The 20,247-nt window shown below is 40.0% G+C and overlaps 1 protein-coding gene across 5 annotated transcripts in view; it reads left to right on the forward strand.

Moving 5' to 3' along the window:
- Window positions 1-18,526, forward strand: part of pde8a (phosphodiesterase 8A) — a 58,093-nt gene extending 39,567 nt beyond the window's left edge. For 3 of the 5 annotated variants that reach the window (XM_008404540.2, XM_008404542.2, XM_008404543.2), the window contains 19 exons: window positions 147-201; window positions 442-530; window positions 1,575-1,653; window positions 1,956-2,096; window positions 2,596-2,684; window positions 2,770-2,821; window positions 2,914-2,944; window positions 5,065-5,142; window positions 5,326-5,396; window positions 7,183-7,347; window positions 9,013-9,061; window positions 9,181-9,316; window positions 9,411-9,609; window positions 11,502-11,719; window positions 12,810-12,942; window positions 13,798-13,869; window positions 14,550-14,714; window positions 14,844-14,973; window positions 16,198-18,526. In XM_008404540.2, the coding sequence (XP_008402762.1) occupies window positions 147-201; window positions 442-530; window positions 1,575-1,653; window positions 1,956-2,096; window positions 2,596-2,684; window positions 2,770-2,821; window positions 2,914-2,944; window positions 5,065-5,142; window positions 5,326-5,396; window positions 7,183-7,347; window positions 9,013-9,061; window positions 9,181-9,316; window positions 9,411-9,609; window positions 11,502-11,719; window positions 12,810-12,942; window positions 13,798-13,869; window positions 14,550-14,714; window positions 14,844-14,973; window positions 16,198-16,304 (2,059 nt within the window). In that variant the 3' untranslated portion in view covers window positions 16,305-18,526. The remainder of the gene's footprint in view (window positions 1-146; window positions 202-441; window positions 531-1,574; window positions 1,654-1,955; window positions 2,097-2,595; window positions 2,685-2,769; window positions 2,822-2,913; window positions 2,945-5,064; window positions 5,143-5,325; window positions 5,397-7,182; window positions 7,348-9,012; window positions 9,062-9,180; window positions 9,317-9,410; window positions 9,610-11,501; window positions 11,720-12,809; window positions 12,943-13,797; window positions 13,870-14,549; window positions 14,715-14,843; window positions 14,974-16,197) is intronic. The other 2 variants (XM_008404541.2, XM_008404544.2) reach the window with 1 other exon arrangement.
- Window positions 18,527-20,247: the final 1,721 nt, after the last annotated feature.

Consider the following 20,247-nt stretch of genomic DNA (forward strand, 5'->3'; position numbering starts at 1 on the left):
AAGAAAAGATGAAAATGTAGTGTGTATGCCTGCAGCCTGTCATCTTCAGCAGTCCTCAGATGTTCTCTAAACAAGCATTTATCATGTGCTGCTTTGCTTCTAACATGTGTTTTTCGTGTTTGTTTTTTTTTCTTTTTTTTTCTAAGGCCAGACAGAGAGGAAGCCTCTGTGATGCCGCTGATCAATGCTGGCTTTAATAGGGTAAGCTTAAAGGACACAGTGTATTTTATTCTGCCTGGTTTTCCACTGATAAGAATCAGTTTTGCAGCTGATGATTTATTTATTTATTTTTCCATGGGAGATGAAAGTCATCGATGATTCTCCTTTCCCTCCTTTGTTTTGTTTTGAGAATGTACCCACTTGCCGATACGTGGATTAGCATCGCATATTGTAGGTTTTATTTATCCACTTTTGACTGGCCTGTGCTGCTCTGACCCTTAGAGGTATGTGGAAAATGTCAATTTGATGGCCTGCTACAACGAGCTGCTACAGCTGGAGCACGGAGAGGTGCGGGCACAGTTCAAACTGAGGTGAGTCATGCCTCCAATTACGCTACATTGTAGTTGAGCTCTATATCAGTGGTGAAGTTTGCTTATCACGTTTAAGCTTTCTACGCCTCAATGCACCCCCCCCCCCACACACACACACACACCTCCTAACCCCACATCCTTGGACACACACAGACAAAAGAAAATAGTCTGCAGTTGTAAAGATACTCTTTTTATACTCTAACACGCATAAAACTGCTGAATGAATCCCTTGGATTACAGTAAGTATAATGAAAATGCTGCAAGTGCTGTGCATTTAAGTTGACATATTTCTGATTGGCTCAATTGAAAAATACTCTAAAAAAAAATCACAGAAACACCCCATATCATACAATATATAATGATAAAAAAAAATTAAAAACAAAACCTATCTATTTATAATATTGCAGCAACATGCAGCTTGTGAAAATTTTCACTAAAATAAAGCTAATGGAGAATGTTTTTCAGCTTAAAAGCTTTTTAAAAAATTTTTTTTTTTTAATGCGTTTTTAACTTTTCTACGGTTGGCCACAAAATTATTCACACTCCTTACAGATTTAGTTCTGGAGTAACCTTTCCATTTTTACCAACCTGTTTCCTCTGACTGGCAGTAACATTATCTGTTTGAAGTGTCCTGACTTGAATCTGATAAAGAAGCTAAAGAAACTGAATATTAGGTTGGTGGAGACGAGGCCTTCAGCCTTTAAACCTTTGGGAAAGAGAAATGGTTAAAATATCAGTGGAAACATGTAAACGGCTGCTCAGCAGTCAGAAGAAAGGTGACATGCAGCTGTAATACCAATATAGAGTTTTTATTGAATATTGTTAAGAACAGAAATAATATTTTACATGTATTTCTTTTCTTTTTTTTTTACAAAATTAATACTCATTTGTACACTTATTTTCAATCAGAAACAAACTATTTGGTTAAACTGAAAAACAAACAACAAAAAAAACAAATGTGCCAGGGGTATGAATAATTCTAACTTCACATCTTAAAATATGATCCAACGTTAATGTCTTGATGCTGTTTCCTTTCCCTACCAGGGCTAGTAATGCCATTTTCACAGCTCTGGAACAAAGCCAAGACGCCATCGAGATCACTTCTGAAGATCAAATAATTCAGGTGGAGATTTATTTCATTTGTTTTCCCCTCCAACCATGTATGTGCATTTCATTCTCTCTTTGTTCTGCTCAGACCCTTTTTTTAGCTCCTGTTTATGTCTTTGGATCTCATTCAGGAGTAATAGTAGATTCTGTCATTTAAATGCTCCCAAAACTCTGCAGCTTGTGTTTTCAGGATGTTTTCTTCTTAATCTAATGAGCTGAAAATGTCTTTTGTTTTTGTTTTTTTCTTTTCTTCAGTTAATTAAGAAACAGTAGTTAACTGTGCCTGAACTCCTCACTTTTCTTTCCCTGCCTTTGCAGTATGTGAATCCTGCCTACGAGTCCATTATGGGCTACCAACAAGGCGAACTAGTAGGGAAGGAAATAATAGAAGTGCCTAAAAGCGAGAAGAATAAGCCTGATCTCCTTGAAACGATTAACTCCTGTATACGAAAAGGAAAGGTAACGTGTGCTCTTCACACTTCCACATCCTTCATATCAGCCCACTTTGTAATTGTAGCCGTCTCAGTGCATGTTGCCTCTGCGTCGCATCACTTGTGTAAGCACCCCAGACATCCGCATCCCTGCGCGCACGTGCTCCGTTGGCCTGCGCCGCTGGTCATCCAGCAGCTCTGTTTCATGTGCAGTAATCTCACTACACAGAGCGCAAAGGTCAATCCCGGACAGCCTAACAGCAGGAAGGGTCTTTTTAATCTGCGGGTGGGAGGGGGTGGACATGAAACGAGCGCGCTGGACTCCAGTTGCGCTCGCTCTCTCCATTAAAGCGAGTTGCCGTTCTCTGACCCGCTCTCTGTCTTCACCACCTGTTGCACACAAACGGGACACTTTCAACTTTTCACTTTTCATTTTTTTTCTTCTTCTTTTTTTTTCAATCGCATGTTGCCAAGCCGACGTGTCTTACCAAGGGTCCGTCGGCCCGTTGTGTTGTGTTGTGTTCCAGGAGTGGCAGGGGATTTATTATGCCAAAAAGAAGAATGGAGACAACATTCAGCAAAATGTGAAAATCACACCTGTGATTGGACAGGGAGGGTGAGTGAGCTGGAGAATAAATCGCCTCCGTTCATCGCACCGTTTTGTTTTAGCGGATGTAACGTTGTGCCTTTGTCCTCCACAGAAAAATCAGACACTATGTGTCTATCAACAGGCCTTTAAATGATATTAATAAGGTGAGATTGGCGGTTTTTGCTAAATAGTAAACAGCGAGAAGGGTTTGTTTTGTTTGCATGTGTCAATGTGTCTTTCTCATTTGTCTGCGCAGAGTGATCGTGTGCAGGCAGAGTCACAAACAGGTGAGATTCTTAAGTTAATATGTTTTTTTTAATATCAGACCTTTAAGACTTCTCCTAAGCTCTCTGTGGTAGCTGTTCACCTCTTATTTACGCAATGTAATAAATAAATAAATGTCACAAAAACAACAAAGTAAACGTAATAAATAAATACTTTTGCCCTAAATATGTAATAAATAAATATATGTAAAATAAATCAGTAAGTTATTTATATATTTTTGTATTTACAGGAACTTTGAAAATGAATCTGAAACATATACACTCACGCCACAATTTACTTCTTGAAAATATTTCCATTTTCATACAGCAGGATTAGATGATGACATATTTATTCTTTATTTTTGAAGATTGTAGCACCATTTTTTATTATTATTTTACATCAAATAATTTAGGATACACTTGCGCTGGGTTTAAAACTATGTAAGAAATGACAGTCAGTGGTTATGTCAGTTTCAGCTTGCTGAGAAATAACCTTGAAATAACTTTAATCTCGCTTTTAGTGGACCTTGGAAATAGTACTTTGATGTTGTTTATTGTTCCCTGCTGCACTGTTGGCATCAAATGCAAAAAAAAAAAAAAAAAAAAAGGCCGTAGCTGTGACCGATTTCAAAACTCTGCTGCTCGACGTCCGACGAGTAAACAGTAAACAGGGATGGTATCTCTTGTCGGTTTACGTCAGCGGCTCTGCTGTTTGTTTCTGGAGCTTTGCATGTTGTCCCAGTGCACTAAACCTCACTGCGTTTCCTCTGCGACACCTTTTCACCTCGTGGTGTCTGATCAGAATCGGTGGATCAGAATTCAAGCCTCACCTGCTAAAATCTCTACATCCTGCTGGTCATATTAATTCCTATTGTTTTTATTTCGTCCCCAGTTAGCGTATGTTTTGTAGCATTTAATTTAATTTGCACTTTTTTTCAGTGCTTACGCTTCAATTATGCCTGTGTGCATAAACAAATCTCAAAACTCAATTACTATTTGTTGTCATTTCTCTTCTTTTTTTTTCGTTTTAATGAAAAGCCAGATGTCCATAAAAGGATTGTCTGAGTGCAAGAACACAAAAAAAGTTTTTTTTTTCTGTAAAGCGTTGAGTGAGACTTCCTTTGCAGCAGAACTGCTTTTCAGAAATACAAAATGTAAACTACAGTTTACTCATCAGAATCAGTAAATGCTGTATATAGTTTTCAAAATATATTTTTTCATAATTTTAGTGTACTTCACAGTAACTCCACATGCACCATTTACATTTATTTCATGAATGTTAGTGATTTTGTACTTATAGGGTTTCCCTAAATAAATATACTGACTGGTGAAACATTTTTTCTTAAATTTTCTTTGCAAATAAAAAAAACAACAACAACAAAAAAACAGTAAGCAGGACAAATAAATGTTCTCTGCACTCTTTGACGAAACTTTTGTCTGAAAGGTTTGGTGTCCATATATTAAAAATATGTAGTTAACCGTTTTTTGTCAGGCTGCACAGTGGCGCAGTTGGTAGAGCTGTTGCCTTGCAGCAAGAAGGTTCTGGGTTCGATTCCCGGCCTGGGGTCTTTCTGCATGGAGTTTGCATGGTCTCCCTGTACAGACGTGGGTTTTCTCTGGGTACTCCGGTTTCCAAAAACATGACTGTCAGGTTAATTGTCCCTAGGTGTGTGTGTGTGTGTGCATGGTTGTTTGTCCTGTTTGTCTCTGTGTTGCCCTGCGACAGACTGGTGACCTGTCCAGGGTGTACCCCGCCTCTCGCAACCCCACTAAGGGACAATATTGTAAAGAAAATGGATGGATGGGTGGATGTTTTTAGTAATTTCTAAAGACACAAGACAGAATAACACCGGGTTCTTGCGGAGCAAAAACCTTCTAATTTACTTCAGGTTCGTTTAGTTTGGTTTAGTTATTCTGTTTTAAGTTTGTCACCGCTGCCATTTGCCAAAAAGAAAAAAAAAAACATATGTATTATCCATATGTACACAGAAATCGTCTTCACACCAAGCCTATGAGAAGCAACACACACAAAAAAAAAAACGGTTACATCCTGCTAAGATATATAAAGACATGGTGATGTGCAAACAAAGCATATCAGCTACATGTGCTGATGTAAATAACGCAAAGTGTTTTCCCTCCTCCAGATATACAATCCTGTAAGCACAAAGACCGGAGGAAAGGCTCTCTGGATGTCAAATCCATAACGTCTCGGGGGAGCGATGGTGAGAGTGAAGGGAGATGGATGATGGAAACACTCTGCTTCTTGTCAGCTTACGAAGCCTGCCCAGCCGTTTGTGTTTGTGCTGCGCGTTGTTTGGATACACGCAACGCGTTAATTAGCGCACGGCTGGGAAATGTGCTCCGTGTTTTGTCGTTGAAGACGTCTCCCTCTTCCATCCCAACAGGTAGCTCACAGAGAAGACACTCCTCAATGGCCCGAATTCACTCCATGACGATAGAGGCTCCCATCACCAAGGTGGGTTCATCCCAGTCCCCCCCCGTCATATGATCATCTCTTACCGTCTCATGACTGCACACTTGTATTCTAAAACTGCTAAAAAGGCCATGAGCGCTTCTTGTACCACTGCCGAAATGGAGTGTAGGCACACACGCACATACACACACTGGCTGTTTCAAGTGGAGAGGGGTTAATAAAATGCCACATTTCATGCACAAGACAAGTAGGAGCACGTTGGATCAGAATGACCCACCGTTTTAAGCGGCTTGCGTAGCTTGGATGGTCTGACGCAGCGCAAGTCCCCAGGGAGCGGGGGGTCATATGACACACTGCGGTTTTTCTGCTGTATCATTTGACTGTGCAGTCGATCCCTGTGGGCGTCGTCATCTGGAGATTAGACCAGTGATACGACCGCTGGCTGTGTGTATGTGTGTGAGTGTGTGTGTGTATGTGTGTGAGTGTGTGTGTGTTTTGGGGGGGTGGGGAAAAGTTCACAAGCAAATTAGTTCAAATTTGTGTTTTTGTAAATGCTTTGATGACCTTGCCATTGGTGCCAATTGTTAGAGCCGACGTTACTTTTCAGACTTTTTTGAGAGAATGCATGTTGGTTATAAAAGGATACACATCTTTACATGTTTTGTAAAGATTTGTTTTTTTTTTTTTAGCTTAATTAGTGATTCATCTATTTAAGAGCTGGAAATAACATTTTAGCTTTTTATTAAAAAATTGTTTTTTTTGTGCTTCCCTGAAAATTTAAAAGTTTTTTTTTTCTTTTTTTATTTCCAACACAACTGGCATTTTTCTGTTACTGGTGCCAGTTGTAGCTCGGATTACAAAAGGGATAGAAATCTGAAATTTGAATGAATCCCAAATGAGCAACATTTAGAAGAATACCTTGCAGGTTTGCTGTGGTTGTTCTGAAAAAAAAAAAGAAAGCCTTATTCAATCAGCTTTAAAAAGAGGTTCAATAGTATAATATGCAAGGAGATATGAGTAATAACATTAAAAAAAACAACACTGTAGACTTTTGGTAGCCTGCCATGGCCTCAGGGGATTTTTATTTCTTTATTCTCAGCCAAATTTCATGTGCTTATTTAATACAAAATGAGGTTTTGTTGTTTTGTTTTTTTACCCCAGATATCTGTGGCTGGTATTTCTTTTAGTTTAGTTCAGGCCACATATTTAGAAGCATCAGCATTTTCCTGCTAATTAAAACCGAGACGTCCGCGTTTGCAGTCAGAATCGGCGATTTCCCTGCTTGTGCAGGAGGCGTGACGCTTTTTCTGAAAGTTATATTGATCATCTATACGCCAATAACTGCCTGTTCCTTCCTGCCTCACAGGTTAGCAGTATTGGCTCTGAGGAGTCACAGGGATGTCCTGACATGTTTACTCAGCAACATGCAAAATAAAAACAACAACAAAAAAGACAAAAAAACATGTGGAATAAAAAAAAAAATAGCAAAGTTACCAATGAAACACTGGAATCTTTTTTTGCTGTGGGGGTCGTTGTGGTTTTTCCATGGGTGCTCAGCTGTATTTTATGACCTTTTTTCTCCTTGCGTGAAGCAGCAGGAACGGGCTGTTTTCAGCCAGAGTCCAAAGGCTTTAAATGACCCAACATGCTGTACGCTGGTGCTGGCTGGAGTGTGTTTTTTGGCTTTGTTTTTGCCACTTTTTTATTTTTTATTTTTTTCTGCAGTCCAGCCAGAAAATGAAAACATTCTGATGTTTTCAGTCTGCTTTAGTATTTCTTGCATCGTTCCAACTAATATGACTGTTTTCTTTTTCCTCTCCTCAATCAGGTTATAAACATCATAAACCAAGCACAGGAGAGCAGCCCCATGCCTGTGGCAGAGGCCTTAGACCGGGTGCTGGAAATCCTGAGGACCACAGAGCTGTACTCCCCACAGCTGGGCACCAAGGATGAAGATCCACACACCAGCAACCTCGTCGGGGGGCTGATGACGGTGAGTGGCAAACGCTGGTGTGGATTCTCAGTCATTGTCACGCTTGGTAAGCGGCAGTGCCGTTTTTTTCCTGGGGCATGAACTGAAAAAGGTTGTTGTACACAACCTGATTCCTGCTGAAACATCTGTGATCTACTATTAATAATAATAACAAGATTAGGAGTGTGTGATTATTATTATTATTATTATTTTTTTATCATTATTTTTTTCCAAAGAGGAGGAGGCTAAGAAAGATTACCAGACACTAGTGGTGAAGAACAAGAAGTAGTGCCAAGTTGGCAGTCTTGGCAATAAACCCAGAGGAAGTGTTAGATTGTCCTTTGTGCTCCTGTAGGCTGGAGAGGAAAGCCCACCCCGCCCTTTCTCTCTCCCTCTGTCTCTGCGCACATACACCCAGCAGCACTCGTTTTCCTCTCCACGACCACAGGCCCAGAAACATCCTGTTCTTTGGACCAGATGAACACGCACGGCTTTACTTTTTACGTGAGCTCCTCTGTGACGACACGGCGGCGCCGAGGTGCTGGTCCGTCCCAAAGAAGATTTGACCAGTAGAAGCGATAAAAGCCGGGCAGTTTTGTCCGAGCTCAAGTGGTAGAATCAAATCGATCAAGTGAAGATTGAAAAAAAAAAAGGCAAACCTCTCTCTCTCTCTCTCTCTTTTTTTTTTTCTTTCTATTTTTTTTTTGGGGAGAAAAAGTCCTAAAATAGTACTGAGGCAGCAGCACCACGAGACAATGCATGGGTCAAAGATGAGCTAGTCTCCTCTTCCTTTTGCACTTGTGAAGTAAACATTTCCCATTGTGACACACACCCATGCACTCGCTAACACCCAGTGTGTGCTGTAACCTGTGCTGTGCGGAACAAGTCTGACAGAAAACCAACATAAACGTTACAACACACCGGTCAACTTTAACCGAAAACCCAAATATCTAAATAAGTTTTCTTTTAGTTCATATTTTCTTTAACGTTTTTTTTTTTTTTGCACATATTTTATTCAATGGGAACTGTTCAGACGAGACTGTTCCCCCCCCCGTTTTAAGTGCTCATGTCTGCAGGATTAACCACATTAATTTCACATAGAAGCCTTGATTTATTTTGTGGTTGTACTTTGGATTTTTTCAATTAAGAATCCAATTTGGAAGACCTTTTCTTTAAAAGTTCAAACATCTGGGAATTCTAATGTTGGAGTACATTTTTAAAAATTTCCGACTCAACGAGCAACTAGAAAGGTCATGATTGTTTCTCTTGATGTCCAAATTCTTAACAAGCCGTCTGTTACGCACAGCTGATATGAGTCACAGTCCTTAGAGAGTCTGATCATTACGCTTCCCTCTGCTTGGTTGATTATTTGGGTGGGGCCTCGTTTTCCCTCTGATAAGCCCCGTCTGCTGTAACAACATACAGGAATCCCCAAAGGAAGAGAAATGACCAAGTTAAATAATTTGCTGTAGATCGGTTAACATTCAGTCATAAATAATCACGGTGTCATTTCTGTATTATATCTGGTACGATTATACTTAATGTCTCGGCCGGGGCTACGCTGGCTTCTGGCGCGATCCTCCTTCCACAGTTTGCGCTGATGATCTTCCCTCTGAGCCGAACCCCTAATCTAATGGCTACAAGAAGGCAAACTAAAGCTTCCCTTCTTGTTTCTCTTCTGAACAGGATGGTTTACGCAGACTGTCAGGAAACGAATACCTCCTCGCCACAAAGCGTGAGTTTACACAAACGGTGGACCGCAACCACAACTTTACCGGGTTGCCTTTTCCCTCTACTCTGTTTGCTAAGATTTATTTATTTTTTGCTTTTCTCCTATTTTAATTTTGCTCGCAGAGCCCCACCATGTGCCAAGTCACCTGGCGACTCCTCTGTCATTAAATGACATCCCCCCTCGGATCGCCCAGACCATGGAAAATGAGGACTCGTGGGACTTTGACATCTTTAGCTTGGAGGCTGCGACCATAAAACGGTGAGACCTCCCAATCTTAAAGGATGACCCCAGGTGTTTTCCTGTTGTGGAAAGAGTTTTCTCACTGATGTTTCCGCCCTAAATCCTCCTGCAGACCTTTGACCTTCTTGGGCCTCAAGATTTTCTCCCGCTTCGGCGTGTGCGAGTTTTTAAACTGCCCTGAAGCTACGTTGCGCTCCTGGCTGCAAGTGATTGAAGCCAACTACCACTCCAGCAACTCCTACCACAACTCCACCCACGCGGCCGACGTCCTGCATGCTACGGCATATTTTCTCTCCAAGGAGAGGGTGAAGGTAAAATGGGAAATATAACATTTTAAATGCACACAATTATGAGGATATCTTTTTTTAAATTTTTTTTAATTCTTAAATAATAATACAAAATCATGTGAGTTAAAAAGTCAATGCTTTTCTTGAAACGTAGTGCAGTATGTAAAAGTTTTGAACCAGCTTTCATTTCTTGAAGTTGTCATTTAAAGTCGTCTTGAGACATTCAGGCTTTCTGAAAGTCTTGTAAATTTTTTCTTGGACTTTGGCCGCTTACTCAACATTTCAAATGGGATATTTATGCACTTTTTTGCAAGTCACCTGTTTCCATTTCTGTAGTTGCATCTATGAAAAATACCAAAGATAACAGTTTTCCATAAAAGTTGTTCTCTTTCTGCACCAATGTAGGGATTCTCAGAGAATCAGGGAGCTAAAAACATGTCATAAGAGTTAACGCAATTAATTTCTCCTATGTTGCTTCATTTTGTTTGCCAGGTCCTTATTCTAGTCTGCATAATATTCTGTTACGCTCACGTCTGGCTACTTGGAGATTAAATGCATTAGTTTGTGGCTTAAAACAATTTTTGTTGAGTAAATTGTGAAAGTATTCATATCTCAAACGTTTTTTACGTTTTGCTATGCCACGACTACAATTTTCAGTGTATTTTATAGCTATGTTTGCTTTTGTAATGCGCCTACACAAAGTGGTGCATGCGTGTATGTAATTTCTCTGCGGTTTAAATTCAACTGTACAGTAAAGATCTGAGGTTTGTTAGAGAACATTATGTTCAAACTGCGTCATTAAGTGCAAAGAGCAGAGTTGGAGCATTTCACAGGACTCCGTTCTATCCATTGTCTAAAAATGAAGAGTGTGGCACATCTTCAAGACTACAAGGAAGGAAAACTGTGATAATGTCTGCTCCGCAAAGTAGCAAGAAGAAAGCGACTGTTAATAGAAGGAAAATTACCTTTCAGAGTCTGTAGAACGCAGCAAACATGCTGCAGAAGGCCTTCTTGTCGGATGAGATCTGAATTAAAACCTTTTTTGCCAACATGCCAAAGGAAATGGCTGATGGACATGGCAGTGGCAGCATCATGGTGTGGGGATGCTTATTTTCAACAGAAATATAGAATCTGTTCCTGCTCAAGGGAAGCTGTCCTGGGAAGAAATACAGATCTCTGCATGTGGATGGTGATTAAAAACAAACAACCCCCATATCAACGTAAAAATCCCAGTGAAACACATTGACATTGTGGTTATAACGTGAATCTGGGTGGCATTCGGCTTTTGCAAGCCGCTGTATGCGCTTTACATGTTGTGTCAGTGGTAACCTAGTTTATACCTTAATGCTACATGTTATTGGGGCTGCCACATCAAGGTAATGTGGACAGAACGGTCCATCAGTTTTATCTCAATCCTAGAGAGTCACGGTTTTGCCCAAGTGTGTCAGTGGTTCAGTAACGTGTTGACGGTCAGGACTCGGTAAGCCGATTACCCAAAGCATCTATTTCTGATCTCAGCCCAGTGATCTCTCGGGGCTTTAGCCGGTGAACTGTGAAGTTACGTCACACGAGGTTAATGAGTCCCAGGAATCCCATAGGTCAACGTTTGTGTTGAAGGTCACTTCTGCTTCACAGACTACTTGTGCACTTTAAGAACTTAAATGCTGCTGTTATTTTCGAACGTGTGCCCAAATGGACAATTGTGCTATAGTTAAATGTTCTTTGATAAAGAAAAAGAAAAGCTACTGCCTTCTTTAGCGGACCTGCATGTAACCACCGCATGCAGCCTAACTGTTTGAGTAAAGTGATTCTCTCCTCGGTTTTGGTTTAAATCATCACCTTTGGTTTCAAAGATAGCAAGGTGTTTTATTCTCGATCTTTAATATCTGTTTCTCAAAACCTGTTTGTCCTGACAGCAAAGTTTGGATACCATCGATGAAGTGGCTGCCCTGATCGCCGCCACCGTGCACGATATTGACCACCCTGGCCGCACCAACAGCTTCCTGTGCAACGCAGGAAGTGAGCTGGCCATTCTGTACAACGACACAGCTGTGCTAGAGAGCCACCATGCTGCCCTGGCCTTCCAGCTCACCATCAGAGATGATAAGACCAACATCTTCAAACACATAGAAAGGTAAGGAGATGTGTTTTAATCAGAGAAGATTATCTCAGAAATGCATTTTTTTTTTAGTTCTACAATCAAAAACGTACAGATTTTCTGCTCAGATACTAGTGAATAAAAGCCACACAACTCTTTAAAGAAAATAAAAATCTCCAGATGGAGTTTTTTTTTTTTTTTTAAGGGATCTTATACAGACAGAAGTTTCTCCATGGTTGCATCACAAGAAAGTAGAACATCATAAAAAAGTTACTTGAATAAAGTCCAAGTTCTTATGGACTATTCACATTTTCTAATAAACTGAATGTTGAACTTTAATCGACAGTCATCAAAATTAACTATTTAAAAGCATATCACTCTGTGTGAATCTGGGATTTTTCTATATTAAACAGAATTACTGAAATAAGCTAACTTTTTGATGATGTTCTATTTATTATTGACGCATAGTAGAAAAAAAATTATTCCTCTTGGAAATCTTTTGTCATTTTTTTCTTTTAGAAAGCATATTAGATCTTTTTTTTTTTTTTAAAGCCCTTTACACAAACTTTAAAGTGTAGTTTTAGAAACTATCATTTGAGTATGTGGCTGCAACCTTATGTCTCATTTGGCAGCTTTTGTGCTGAGACTCTGTTTTGCTCTGCATTACAAAAATGTCCATATTCAGATTGTAGTTGGTATTATTTACCATTGTTTCATTTAAATAGAGTGCATTCATCATTATTCATAAATCTTTGGGAGCGACTTCTGTTAGGAGGGGCAACAGGCGGTAAAGCAAGTCTGAATTTCTGCTGATGAAAGATCACAGTGTGTGTTTGTGCACATGTTTGTGTATTAGCACTGGCGGGACAGTAATGTGATTTGAGCCCCAAAACAGAATAGCTCACATGTGCTGGTCCCCTCGGAGTGGGGGGTGGCGCGGCGGAGCGACGAACAAAGCAGCCATTCATTGCCACCGTCACTGTCGTCAGAAGGGGAAACTGTTTACACGGGTTTCCATGCTACTACTCACCACGCTGTCCCTACCTCCTTCTGTTCCTCCTCCCATCTCTCCCTCACCCCCTTGTCGTCTTCTTCTTCTTCTTCTTCTTCTTCTTCTTCTCTTCAGGAACGAGTATCGATCGTTACGACAGGCCATCATAGACATGGTCCTCGCAACGGAGATGACCAAACACTTTGAACACGTCAACAAGTTTGTGAACAGCATCAACAAGCCGCTGGCTGCTGTGGAGGAGAACGGGGTGAGGTTTCACGTGATGGCACAACAAAACACTGTCGTTTTATTACAATAAGAAATATTGACTGAATAATTGCGTTTACAGAAGTAATATTACAAAATTTCCATTTTGATTTCTTTCCAAATAGAAAGAAATATAATGTCTAACTCTGTCTCTAGAGATTCATAAACCAGCAGCAGAGAGTCAACAGAGATTTTAGACTTTAAGTGACGATGATGGGAACATATTAAGCGGACGTACGACCTGTTGGTTCTTGTGTTAGAGAGCGGGAGAATTTAACAACCTGGTCCTATCTTTACCGTCTCTGTGCGGAATGCTCAACATGGATATTAAAATGTTTTTGGGCGTGGGCGTAACCGACGCGTGGGACATGTCCCCCCGCACTTTTTTTTTCAACTGTTAACAACCGTTTAGACGGTTGCAAAGACACGGTGAGGTGATTCTCCGAGCCGTCTTTAAACGCACCACCAGCTTAACGCCTGTTGCACCTGTGGATCTGATCACTGATCAGAACCTGCTGCAGAGCAGAGCTTCACGGTCTGCCGTATTCAGCAACTAGCCAGACCCAACAAGGAAACGAGGAAAAAAAAAAAACGTTCCACTTTTCTTCTAAACAAACCAAGTAAAGTGATTAGCAAACACTGCTGCATGCAGATAATGATAGCAAAATGTTGACCATCTAATCCAGTATGTCATATTAAGCTAGTTAACAACACAAACTGTTGTTATAGCTTATTTTTCATCCATTGCTCGTTAGTTAGTACCAGGAATAAATCCAGCTCTCTTTCATTTAAGTACAGAAGTTGTGCTCACTGTTACTTTCCAGATATTAAAAATAAATCTTTATTTTCACAATAGAAGAAGAAATATCAGGAAGCAGACAATGCACCAGCGGGCTGCAGCAGGGACACAGATGCAGGGTCTTGTGAGGTAAGGAGGGATTATAACATGGTGAGAAAACGAGATCTGTTACAGGAAGAAACCAGGCGGGTATCCGAACAGGGTTTTTACAGATATTTCAGAATTACACTCATTCGCTCTCCAAACTATTTTTGACTGAAAAATAGTAGCACAGGGAGAAGGCCATATCCAGTTTATATTTAGACTTTTTAAAAATTATTTTCAGATATAACTTGTGTTCAAAAAGGCAGCAGATGTAGGGCATTCAGTTTTTATTTATCTTGACTCATTTGCACATCTGTGCTGTCACATTTACCTAACGCAGCGTCGTCACTTTCTGTGTTCAAATCAAATTACGAGGTTCCTTGCTGTGTTACCCTTCACTTTCATTAAATTTTTTCTGTCCTAAGTAACAATTTGCGTGTCGGAGTTTCACTTCTTTTCACCCCCTCTCTTCTGAGATGATGGTTACTCCCCAGTTTTCAGGCCTTTTTTTTTTGTTGTTTTTTTTAAGACTGGTTTAACACCAATAAACTATTTTTTATTGCACCGCATTTGAGTCCAGTGTACTCAAATAAACAAGACAGGCTGACGAAGCAAAACAAAAAAGTATGTATTCTGGATTTATCAGAGTATACATTTTCATCTGAAAGGACCTGGGACACCGGGGGGTTCTGTTCATCCTAACATCCTGCGTTGGTTTTGTTTAGGGAAGCAGTGACGAGGAGACTGTCAAAGGCGTCCTGACGTCCCCTGAGAACCGGATCCTCATCAAGCGGATGCTGATCAAGTGTGCAGACATCTCTAATCCGTGCAGGCCCCTGGAGCTCTGCATAGAATGGGCTGGCCGCATCTCAGAGGAGTATTTTTCACAGGTGAATACGTTTACTAAGGACTATAGATACAATTTCTAGAATTAGACGCTTGTTTTTTGGTGCAATGTTCGTAACAGACTTTTTAGCATTGTCGGACGTGATGGTGATTTATGCTCGTCTTTGCTGCAGACGGATGAGGAGAAGAGTCAAGGTCTACCGGTGGTCATGCCTGTGTTTGACAGAAGCACGTGTAGCATCCCAAAGTCCCAGATTTCCTTCATAGACTACTTCATCACAGACATGTTTGATGCATGGGATGGTGAGACAACACGGCATCACATAAACAACAGAACCGCTGTACAAACATGTTTTTTATTTATTTATTTATTTATTTTTACTTCCTTACAATTCCTTGACTGGTTACAAATGTAATTTGGAAAACCAGACTTACGATGGATTGAAACAAATGACCGTATAAAATCCGTCTGAGTCTGAGTTAGGCGATGCTTCAACTAAGGATGCACCGATGAGATTTTTCTGGCCGACACCGGTTTCCAATTTTTTTTTTTTATAAAGGTTGGACCTGCTGATTACTCCACCTCCACCCCACGTGGTTTTTAATGGAGATTGTAGTTTTGAAATAAATGGAAAATGGAGGAATTACAAGGTTATCCACTGGCATTGTTAACAAATATCCCAGTCTTTATTTGATGTTTACCAAACTAAAGCATTTGTCAAAGCAGTTGCTGTAGATTGAAGAATTTATAGACCAAATATTTTATGAAAACAAATCCAATTTTTTTTTTCTTTTTTTTTTTTTTACATTTGACCTTCCAAACACCGATCAGAGATGATTAACAATTAGTGCATCTACTCCTAAGATGTGCAGGTGAAGCTTATGTACTGAATACTTTTTCTTTCCAAAAATTAGCTATTGTTGTTTCATTTCCCTTTAATGTATCAAAGCAATGTCAGATACTAGATGGCTTTTGTTGTTCTGTACATATGCTTGGTGTCACAGTGAGAAAACTTGCTTTTTGCAAGTTTATGTAAGATAATTGCGTACAATTAGATGTTTCAATTATAGCAACGTTGCAATTTTAATCTCATAGCTGCCACTACTTGTCCCGGAGAGACGCATAAGAAAAGCTCTGAAACTTCCTAACAACCCTGTGGACTGATTTCATTCTAGTAATTTTTATTTTGTGTAAATGCAGCAATATATGCTGCACAGCTGATTTGTCTGCCAGGTCAGACAATTCTGTTTGGATTGAAAAACAAACAGAAACAGTTTTTTTCCCCATAAACTTTGCTGCCACACGCATGATTCGTCACATGTAAACGCCGTGCAGCTAACGGCCTTTCTTATGATAGTTTGATTTTAAAATTGGATTACAACATCACACTGAGGTTTGTGTAAAAAAAAGTAAATAATAAGGATTTTGCTGCATGTCTCAGGAGACAGAAGGTAAGGGTGATGCTTGTGTTTTTTCACTTACACGCACTCACGCTGCCTCTCCTCTCTCTCCTCTCTCCTCTCCAGCTTTTGCGGACCTCCCCAATCTTATGCAGCACTTGGACAACAACTTCAAGTACTGGAAAGGCCTTGACGATCAAAAGCTGCACACCCTGCGACCGCCTCCGGAGTAGGTGCTCGCGGCGTTCGGACACTGGCACCGCCCCGGAAACCCCGGGTGCAGAACCTTCTTCTCTCCTGCTGAGGCGTCTCTCTCCCCCACCCACCCTGTCAGCCCAGCCCAGCCGCACAGGGACTCCTCGCCTTCACTCTCCTGCTTCTGTAGCACGCCGAGCGCCCCACATGTCCGTCCACAGCAGAAAAACGCACAGAGGGACTTCCCGACACTGCCGAAGTGCTGCTGGCTTCTCACAGGCCCGTCGGATGGGAACTGTAACCGTCGGATACGGACATCCAGCATCCTCATGAACTTCTCGTGCCTCATAGGCATTCGCAGTGTCGCTGTTGGCACGACTGAAAGAAGGACGGAGGAGGGCAGGCTTGGGGGCGGGGGTTAGGTCCTCACCGGTCTCTGTGGCAAAGCATCCATCCTCTGACTACCGCGTAGGCACTCCTGTCTGCCTGTGAAGTTGCTGTTAGCATCTAAAAAAAAACTGTCTAGTCCATTTAAGGCCATGTAATCACTTCTTCAACCTCTAGCTCCTGCGCTCGCAGCGAGGCAGAGCCGCTCCTAGAAACCATTGGAGGCCACGTCATGAAAGTACACTCCACCGCTTATTTTATTTTAATTGTTTATGTCTGTTCGTTCGTTTGTGTGTTTTTGTTTTTCAGGCAATATTTCCACGTGTCCTTCAGAAACACAAAGTTGACACACGGCTGTCATAACAGAAATGAGAGCGGATGCTTCCTTCATGGGTCAGGGGTGGACCTTTGTCCCAGGTCCACTGCTGAGAGACAACAACATGCAGAAGAGAAAAACTCAATATAGGTATCTAATTACAGGTTATTTAGTGTGCTAATATTTTCTTAAATTTCCATGTTTTTCTATAATAAAATTCACAAACAAATTAGTAAATGAGTAAGAGCAGAATGAGTTTAGAATTTAAAAAAAAAGAAAAAAAGCCAAAGCTATTAAAGACGAGTACTACTACTACAACGTTCAAAAATTTACAATTATTATTATTCATGCGACCTTATTAAGCATATTTTTTGTTTTCTTATCAAGAGTACAGTACCAGTTTGAATAAACGAATGAACCCTTTTGTATTGCACTGTATACAACATTAGAAGTGTCTACGTCTCAGTGATTTGTCCAGGAACGGGATGTTGCGTTGGAGAATAAGCTGTTTTTCTATTGATCATCAGGAGATCGTCTGCTTGTGTGAACGCGTGTGGGAGTTTGGTTTTCAATTTTTTTTTGTTTTTTTTGTTTTGTTTTTATTTGTTTTGTGGTTGTTGTTTTTTTCTTCGTTTTGGTCGTTGGTGTGTGAGTGCGCGGGTGTGTTCATTGTTGCAGCAGTCCCATACTCTTGGTTTGATGCTGTAAAACCGCTTGACATTTGACAACAGCAGCAGAAATATGTGAAAATCGTTTTGGACTTGAACAATCTTTTTTCTTTTTTTTTTTTTCTTTTTTTTTTTTGTCCTCCCAGAATTTTTTTGTATCTGGTTTGTCCTACTGAAGAAGATGAAGAAGAAGGAAAAAAAAAAGACTGCCTTATTTTGTACAATATTTATACAGTACATCCCACTGTGCAACTGCAATGGACATCTGGAGTTTTTTCTTACAACACAGTCAGAAGGTTACCTTCAAGTAAATCTCAATATTTTTATAGACAATGAATTTTACACTGGATTTGCAGCAGATGAGATCAACCATAATAGCTATCTGAACACCTGTGAAGGAGAAAGCCACACAGAGCGTGCGTATAGAGAGCCGAACGGTAAAGCAGGATGTGGATCGCAGAGTTGTCTATCACTGTCTTTAAAACAGTCTCCTGGAGGCCAGCTTGCATTGATTTTTTTTTTTCTTGTCTTTTCTTTTGATCAAAACATCACACTATATTTGGCCAATCGTCCAACACCCTTATGCACAGACCCGGGTAACATTTTTTTTTTTTGTTCAAAGTTGGATTCAGATTAGGATACTAATATCTACGTTAAAAGATCGATGCTTCTTGAGAAGATTTCCTCTTTAAACAGTATATAAATGCCATAACAGCTAAGCAACTACTGGTTAATGAGATGCATTAACCACAATTAATTTTGTTTCTCTCTTATGACAGAATTGTACACTTAATCAGGGGATTTGTTTGTTCCTTCTGATTCACGTTTTGGTCTGAAGGCACGGGGGGAAAATAGAACCTATTCAATGAAAAATAAAATGTCAACTATATCTTTGCTGTGTTTTTCCTGCAACTTTTTTTTTTGTCTCTGGCGTCTGTTCTTTCTCACATATTGCACGTGTTGTGAAAGTTTTCACAGCCTTTAAGGGTTTTAATGTTTTGTCATGATACAAACTTGAGCTTTAATGTATCTCGTCATGGCTTTATGTGACAGCCCAACACAAATTGGCACGTGATTACAAAGTGGAAGGAAAAGGATGCATGGTTTTCTAATTTTATTTTTTGTTTTACATAAAATTTTGAAAAAGGTTGTATGCATTTGGGTTTAGCAACCCAGAATGAATACTTTTTAACGACCATCTACGCTGCAGATGTAGAGTTTTTGGGTCGAGTCTACCCACGGTGAACATCTAGAGACTAAAATTTGTGTCCTTTCTTTTCCGCAAACTAGCTCAAACTCTAGTCGCATTGTATGAAGAGCATCTGGACTTTGTCTGAGCCATTCTTGTGGCTGACTTTATGTTTGGGTCCAGCCCAAGTGTCAAGACAGAGGTTTTCTTTCGTTAGCTCCAGGGAATGATTATGCAGCCATCACCAAGTTTTAACCTTCTAAATGTTTGTCGCATGTCTTGTGGCAACTCCTTGTGGCTTTCTTTTTGTTGCTCTTGCATAGTAGAGGAATAAGTAAAGTGTGTAAAGATTATGTATCCTGTCAAAGGTAAAACACACCTTTTGGATTTATATCTATAAAAGAGAATTTTAGTTGGTTCATATTTTCAAAGTACGCACATTAAGATTTGTGGTTGTAATGTGACATTAAATCTGAATGACTTCGCGATACCATAAATGAACTGGATATTTGCATTCAGTTCTATAAGTATTTTAGCCCTGCACAGACATGAAATGTGGTTAATATCTGCGTCACAAAGGTAAATGAGTGTTACTTCAAGTTTAGCAAACTCCAACTCAAAATATTACATCTAAAGTGGTTTGCTCCTTGGCATTTTTAAGAATAAGTAAATTCTGGTGTTATTGTAAAGGACAAAAAACTTTTCACATGTAATTTGACATTAACAGTAAGGATAACTTTATCTTTCATATCGTTTTATATGTGATTCAATAATGCATCTTCTGCAAAGATCAAGTAGACAGCATAAGAATTTTTGGAGGAAAAAAAAAATCCAAATTAGGTTTAAAGTAACATTGGTGTTCATACTTACTGCTAAAATCTTTTTTTTTTTTTTTTTTTTGCAAAACTACAAGAACAGACCCAACAATGACATTCAGGCTGGAAAGAAAATGTTTCTTTTAAATAGGAAGAAATCTTTGGCGTGACCGGGCTCAGAGAGGACAGCCATCTGCCTCAACCAGTTGGAGGTGAGGAGACGTGAAGAGAGACGGCACCAACAAAGACGGACGGGACGTGTTTGTTGTTGGTCAACCACAACATTGGCCGTTGGCACAAGATGGAAAAAAACACTGTCCACTCCTAAATGACTTTTTGAGTCATATTACAACTAGAACCAACTTACTTGATTGTTTTTGCAATAATTCAATGACAGTATTTTAATAAAGGTATGAAGGAGTCTCACCATGCTCAAAGATCCTGATCAGAGTGGAGTCCTTTTTCCCCAGATACTTACCTTTTTCATCTGAAAAGAGGAACAATAAATGTGGTTTCATTCTTGATTACTGTGAAATACGCTCAAAGTGAAAATGTTCCTTGCTATATTAAAGACTTCTTCCAAATACAGAAAGGTTAAACGTCTGT

Source organism: Poecilia reticulata, linkage group LG3 (genome assembly GCF_000633615.1).
Source record: "Poecilia reticulata strain Guanapo linkage group LG3, Guppy_female_1.0+MT, whole genome shotgun sequence".
Taxonomy (NCBI): domain Eukaryota; kingdom Metazoa; phylum Chordata; class Actinopteri; order Cyprinodontiformes; family Poeciliidae; genus Poecilia; species Poecilia reticulata.